The following is a 7,704-nucleotide window of genomic DNA, read 5'->3' as shown; positions in this document are numbered from 1 at the left end:
AAGTTAAATAGCTGAGGCTTATTTGTATATTGAATTACATTGAATACTTGGCATCCAAGAAAACTATAGTAATTACTTTATATAAATATGCATAGAAGTGGCATACTTGTTTGTGATATTTCTAAAATTTTGTACATGGAAAGGTAGAAAGTAATATGAACCCTTGAAATAGGTGATAAATATAAAATTATCATCCATTTGGTGAATTGAGTAACGAGTAACTATAATTATTCTCTATGCTTATTATTATGATATTCCTATAAACATGTTTGCAAAACCCATGTTACAATTGCTGATAAGTTCACATGTGTAATAGTGTGTCAAGAAACTGGAAGAGTTAGGAAGAATTGGGTCTACATTACTAGAGTATAATTATATATATTTTTACTAACAAAAAATTAAGTAAATTTAATTAAATAGGTTTAAAGAATCATATTGCAACTTGCTATGCTATAGGTTTATAACATACATTTTCTAGAAAATATCTTTTTATTCTTAACATTACATATCTAACATATTCAACATATGAAAAACATTCTTTGTGCCCAGTGTCAGCAGTCACGAACAACAGAACAAAAAATAATTTTTCCCAATGAATTTCTCACTTAACAGTACCTTCTTTATCGCTCCCTTCAAGGATGCATTTCTCAGACTATAGATAACAGGGTTGAGGGTTGGGGGTAGTACAGTGTAAAAAATAGAGAGTATGAGGTCTAAAGCAGTTGGTGAGTCTGAGGTTGGCTTTAGATAGGCACAAATGCCTGTTGAGAGAAAAAATGAAACAACAAAGAGATGGGGCAGGCAGGTAGAGAAGACCTTAGATCGACCTTCTGCAGAGGGAATTCTGAGAACTGTAGAGAATATCTGGCCATAGGAGAAGGCAATCCCCAAGAAGCAGGCAAAGGCTAATACAGCCACGAAAGTAGACACTTCCAGTACTCCAAAGTAGTCATTAGAGCAAGAGATCTTAAGCAACTGAGGGACATCGCAGAAGAACTGGTGAATTATTTTGTCCCCACAGAATCTGATAGAGTGTATACTCGCTGTGTATAATGTTCCTGAGATGCTTCCACTTAGCCATACAGCTGCCACAGCCCAAGTGCACTTTCTGGGATTCATGATGACCTCATAGTGCAGTGGGAGGCAGATGGCCACATAGCGGTCATAAGACATCACTGTGAGAATGGCCATCTCACTGGAGGCCAAAGCTGTGAAGAAAAAAACCTGCATCATGCACTCTCCATAGGAAATGTAGCCACTTCGTGCCAGGGAACTATCAACATACTGAGGAACTGTGACAGAGAGGGATGAGAGGTCCAGAATGGAAAGGTGCCTCAGAAAGTAATACATTGGAGACTGGAGCTGTGGGTCCAGTGTTGTGATGGTGATAATGATGAAGTTACCTGCTGAGCCCAATAGGTATGTCACCAAGAAGAGCAAAGCCTGTAAGACCTGCAGCTCATGGTTGTCCGAGAACCCCATGAGGAGAAATCCACTCACTGTGGTTATGTTTCTGGCAGTCATGTTGAGAAAAATTCCTCATAATAGCTAGAAAGTAAAAATGTTTATGAAATTCAATATATATATAATATGTAACATATAATATAGAATATAGAATAACATATAATGTAGAAATATGTATGTATAATGTATAATATATAATATGCAATATATAATTAATGTATAATATATAATATATGATATATAATGTATAGTCATTCTATAGTATATAATATATACTGTATAGTTATAATGTACAATATACAAGGTAAAATGTATAATATATAATGGATAAAACAGAAATTATACATAAATGTTCTATTTTCTCTATTCCAGAGGCTAATGTTTAAGAAATTGCAGTATATCACGCTTGAAAACTTGATAAATATACTTTTAATGGGGCAAATCTTCAGGATAAAACAGTTCTTCTGTGATCAAGCTTAGAATTTCTGATACTTAGGTAGTAGTAAGAGGTGGATACAAGCATCAACAACTCATCTTTATTGTCATTGAATCTTGTTTTTCTTTCTCTAAAAACATTTCAATTTCCACCAGTAAAACCTATGACTTTTAAGTCACAATAGAAATACAATTATGAGATATTGGTTAAAGTTTCCTGTATTACATTTTGTACCTCTGTATTGTAGCAGCAAATCTAGCTGTGGACAGGTGATACACATGTCCTTCTTAGCAAACGATGTGCTCATTACTATAGAAGCTACATACAGTGGTGCTAAGACCCTAATCAAACAGAGCATCCTACTGTTTTTCTGTTTTTTTTTTGTTTTTTTTTTTTTTTAAAGAGGAGAACCAAGCCCAGAGCTTTGAACTTTCTCAGCCATCACTCTAAACTTATTTCTATTTTTACAGGACATTGTTTTTTAAGTATGCAACAAAACTTACATTTTCAAGAAAATATGTGTCATTTTCCAATTTGGTGTCTAACTTGATGACCTGGTACATAGTTGGTATCAAAAACCAAACAAAAAAAAACCAATTAAACCTGAAAACAAACTGCTTTTGAGTTGTATGAGTGTATGTGTGTGTGTTTGGGGTATGTGTGTACACGTGCCTGCTTGTGTCTGAGTAAATCATCTTGTAGAACTGGTTTTTGTGAGAATTCTGAATCCTTAAATTAAAAGAGTTCCTCCCTGGAACAGCCATTTAGTGCTTATCTCTTCTGAAATAGTGCAGACTCAGGCTGCCTGTTCACACTCCTTTTTTATAATGAATTCAGTGTCTGAATATTTTATTTCTACAGTTTTCTCTGATAAAGGCCTGTTTTAAAATTGTAATAAAGCATTGTCCTCCAGCTTTTCCCTAATTCAAACATGGGGGTCAGCGGCTTCTGTTCATTGGTTGGGTGTAAATATCTGCATTTGACTCTTTCACCTACTTGTTGGGTCTTTCAGAGGTCAGTCATGGTAGGTTCCTTTTTGTGGGTGCTCCACAGCCTTAGTAATGGTGTCAGGCCTTGAGGCATGCCCTTGAGCTGGATTCCTCTTTGAGTCTATGGCTGGACCTACTTTTCCTCAGGCTCTTCTCTATATCCTGTAGTTCATTCAGACAGGAACAATCATGGGTCAGTTCTGACTGTAGGATGGCTACCCATCCCTCACTTGATGTCCTGTCTTTCTCCTAAAGGTGGGCTCTACAACTTCCCTCTCCCTACTGTAGGTCATTTGATCTAGGGTCCTGACGGTCTTTTCACCTCCCAAGTCTCTAGTACATTCTAGAGTGATTTCCCAAACTCCTATTTCCCTAGGTCGCCTCTTTCCATTCTTTCTGCTGGCTCTCAGAGTTTCAGTCCTTTTCCCCTACCTAACACCAGATCATGTACTCCATTCCCCCTGACCTCCATCCCCTTTCCATCTCAAGTACCTCCCTCTTCCACTTGTGAGGAGGGAAACTCTGTAAGAGGATCAGCAGTCTCAATTAACCTGGATCCCGAGATCCTTCAGACACCGAATCACCAACCAGGCAACATAGACCAGCTGATATGATGCCCCCAACACATATACAGCACAGGACTACTGGGTCTGGGTTCAGTCAGAGAAGATGCACCTAACCCTCAAGTGACTGTAGGCCTCAGGGAGTTTAGAGGTCTGATAGGGTGGGTGGGATGGGGATATCCTGGTGGAGACAGGATGTGCAGGGAGGAGATATGAGATGTGGAACAGTTGGAGGGTGGACTGGGAGGGGAATAAAATCTGAAGTGTAGAAATATATAAATCAATAATTCATAAATAAATAAATAAATGAATAAGAAAGAAGATAAAAGATTGTAATAAAGCATCAGTAAATTAAACGTCTTAAAATATATTTAGCTGCTATACTGGAAAAGCTCTTGGCTTTCAATCAGTAAAAACAAATCAGAAATTTAATCTCTTGAGGTTCATCAGATCAAGTGGTTTTCATCAAAGCCACAAACCATATAATATAAAGTTAGAAAAATTAAACACTGTAAGGTTGCCTCTAACATTTTCTATATCTCTCATTTCTGCTGTGTTGTAACTGGTAAAATATCAGCAGAATTATTGTTTGTTATTTCTATTTACATTTTTCACAAACTGGACAAGGAGGTGACAAGAGACTGAGAATATAAACTCATTCAGCACTTAGTTTTATAAGGCAGAAATTCTGGTAATTTTCAGCAAAATTTGTATTTGATCTACACAAGTGGTTTTATTTTTATTAATCTAAACATTTTAAGATCCACTTTATAGGAAGAAATTATGTGTCAAATATTTTTAGAACAGAACTGAAATGTGAAATTCAAACAGTGGTCTTTTAGATATGCACCACAATTATTTAGCCAAAGATATAAATATCAAGAAAAGTCATGAATAACTTTGGGGAAAATACAGTTTTCTGTTTGTTTTGTGTTGTTTTTAGAACATGTAACTCCAAAAGCTTTATCTCTACTGCTTATCTCAGTCAGCATTCTAAAAATAGTTTTCCTGATTTCTGAGTTATATAAAATCATTACATATCAACATTTCCTGTTTATGCTTCTCTTGCATATTATCTTAAAACTTTCACATGGATCATGTATGTAGTTTTTATTAATTTACTCTTTTTCAGTAAGGTGAGATTCCTTCTTGATTGAATTATACCTTTGCTGTTTTAACCTTCATTTAAAGAGTAATTTACTTCAAGAATTTATAGAATAACTTCCCTACATTTGTCCTTTAATATTGGAAAACTCACTTCAGGATTTCTTGGTGTGTAGACATCTATTCAAATTGATCACTACCTGTGACGTTATTTTTCTTCAACTATAGAGTTTTAAAATATGACACTGAAGACAGATTTTTTTTTATTATCATTATTTTTTCTTTGAGAGGTGGAGCTTTCAAAGTAGAAGCCAAACTGAATGACAGATGTGCCTCATTTTCTCTATTCTTTTGTCACGTGGCACTTGGATCCATTGAAATGGTCACACAGTGGCCAGGGGATTTGGTGAGGCTGGGGTTTTATTGCTAGTTCAGGGGTTCCTAAAGTAGCAGATCTGAGACACTACCTGGGAAGAGGTTTCAACCTACAGAGCAGAGCCTCAACACTTAGCAATTCTGGTTCACAGGGTCACAGTGACACCCAGAAGGTTGTACACTTACCAGGCTCCTTATTATTGCTGTTGGTATGAGCATCACATAGTAATCCACTTTTAGTTAAAGTTCTTATTTGGGAACACTGTGAGATGGTTTTGAACATATGTTCCATACCTAATAGACGAATCATGAAAATTCATATATTTCAGTGTAAAAGTTTGAATTTACAAATATATCACAACTATTTCTGTATTCCTTACCCAAAGAGATGAAGTGTGCAACACTTCAGTGTCCTACAGCAACATATACACATACCCCAGAGCAATGCCAGCTAGTAATACAGACATGTAAGAGAAAGTACCCTTAGGTCAGAAACATTACCTTAAAATAATTTCTCCAATGCTTCCAACCAAGTCCTTATTCAGGGTTATAGCCGTATGTATACAGCTTTATGCTTCTTTTTAATTTTTCTTTTTGCTTCTTTGTGAGTTTTTTTTGTTGTTGTTGTTGTTTCTTTGTTTGTTTAATCTCCCTCCTACCAATATCTTCTCTGTCTCAGCTCAGCTTCCCCTACTTGAATTTCATCAAATGTCTTCCCTTCTCAGTCTGTTGACCCAATTCACTTACAATTGCCTCTATTTTTCACTCTATTCAGTTTCTTTTCCTCTCCTCTCTACTAAATCTTCTTTCTTTCTATATAAACAGTCTTCTCTGACTCTACTCTACTGTCCTGGACCCCACTATTTGCTACTCCTTCGCCCTCCTACTCTCTCTTTCTCTCAGCCTCTTCTGGCTTTTTATGCCCTGCCACCCCATTCCCAGAAGTCCTACAGCCAATTGACACTGTAATGGGATCATTAAATAGCATGGCTCGTAAAATACTTCATACTACATAGGCTACCAATATAAAATTGATGATAGTCAAAATTGATAATAGTCAAAAACAAGTTTTATGAAATTGAGTAAAACGCTTGCAGTAAGGAAGCCAGTACTGGTGTGTACTCATCAACACTTATCTCTTTTTCTTCTTGTATTAATAGAGCACATGTCCCAACTCACCTTTCAACATGGCTGGGCATCCTCCTTATTTAAATCTAGTCGAATGTAGGTAGAAGTGAAACACCTACTTACAGTCAGGACTCACAGAGATCTTATGTAATTTTTGTTTAACAACCAGACACACAACTGTTGTTTAATCAAAAGATTGCATACATACATATTTGGGCCGTGAAAATGAAAGTCACTAATGTACAAGTATTCAGTTTGCTTGTTTTTAATAGCCTCTAGATAGAAAAAAATCTAAATTTTAGTTAATGCATAACACATTATGTATAGTGCATCTGTATTACAGCATACCACTCAAAAACAGGAAGAGAAAGGTTTATGTACACACATGTGAACAGTGGCAAGTGACAAAAAGTCAACATCAGAAGTTCACATGATGTATAACTATGTATTTATAATTCCTGAAATAGCAATGTTTTGAAGATGGAGAAACTATCTTTGATTGTTAAGGACTGCAATGTGGTAGGGAAGAAAGGTGACTATAAGTATATATGGGGTAAAACCACAGATATGCCTGTGGTGATGAAATAGTTGTATCTCAACTGAGGTGGCAGCTGTATTGCTGCATACATGTAACGATCTGTACTAATTTGCAATTTCTGAGAATCTAGAATAATTATAAAATTTAAATAAAAATGATTCTACCGAACATTCTCATTTTCATTTCATATTTCTCCATGTGCTAGCTGAACAGGGAGGACGCTGTAAACACAATAATGAAAACAATCTACCCTTTCATAATTGTATACTGCACAATTTTAGACATCACTGTTTTCAACAGTAGATAAACTCTGAAAAATGATAATAGATATTTCTTTCTCCTGAGTCCTGTGATGGTTAAATTTTGTCAGTTTAGCACAAGCTAGGATCATGTGGAAAGAGGAAAGCTCAACTGAGAAAATCCTTCCATTATGCTGGCCTGTAAGCAAGTCTGCCGATGCATGTTCTTGATTAATGATTGATGTGGAATTGCACAGTCCTCTGTGGATGGAGCCAACTCCTGGACAAGTGTTTCTGGGTTGTATAAGAAAGCAAGCTGGACAAGCCCTGGAGAGGAAGCATCACTTCTACATGACTTATGCTTCAGTTTCTGCTTCCAGATTCCTGCCTTGAGCCTTTTCACTAAGTTCTGGCTAAACATTCAACACCTGTCACAGCTCTACAGGTGAATGGAGAGTTAAAACCCATAACTAAGTTATTAGTGAAGTATTTTATAGATAAACCCAGTCAATATTTTATGCTCTGCCCTAGCACCTATAATAAATCTTTGTTTCCTTTTAATGAATGTAATGGAAATGACATATGAATCATACACATACATACACATGTATTTTTGCTTGTCAGAGAGAGCGGGGAGGAGAAGAAGGAGGAGGAGGAGAAGGAGGAGGAGGAGGAGAGGGGGGTCTCGGGGGAGAGAGAGAGGGAGAGAGTGAGAGAGAGAGAGAGAGAGAGAAGGAGGGAGGGAGAGATACAGAAACAAAGACAGAGAAACAAAAGGAAGTGGGGTATATAATAGAGTTTGAGCAATCCTAAGGTGGTTTAGAGATTTCTAGAAAAAGAAATCTCTGTGTAGTGAAATAGTGGTCAA

The 7,704-nt window shown here is 36.5% G+C and overlaps 1 protein-coding gene across 1 annotated transcript; it reads right to left on the bottom strand.

Annotated features, from left to right (window-relative positions):
- Positions 1 to 558: 558 nt before the first annotated feature.
- Positions 559 to 1,524, bottom strand: LOC116887353 (olfactory receptor 14J1-like). Its single transcript, XM_032888947.1, has one exon. It carries the CDS (start codon positions 1,522 to 1,524, stop codon positions 559 to 561), a length of 966 nt encoding a protein of 321 aa, XP_032744838.1.
- Positions 1,525 to 7,704: the final 6,180 nt, after the last annotated feature.

This window comes from Rattus rattus, chromosome 18, assembly GCF_011064425.1.
Source record: "Rattus rattus isolate New Zealand chromosome 18, Rrattus_CSIRO_v1, whole genome shotgun sequence".
NCBI lineage: Eukaryota > Metazoa > Chordata > Mammalia > Rodentia > Muridae > Rattus > Rattus rattus.
The sequence above is the reverse complement of the archived record's forward strand: the minus strand, read 5'-3'. Positions and strand labels throughout refer to the sequence as shown.

Coding starts and splice junctions, on each gene's coding strand:
- LOC116887353 (XM_032888947.1), bottom strand. CDS start 1,524: ATGACTGCCAGAAACATAACCACAGTGAGTGGATTTCTCCTCATGGGG.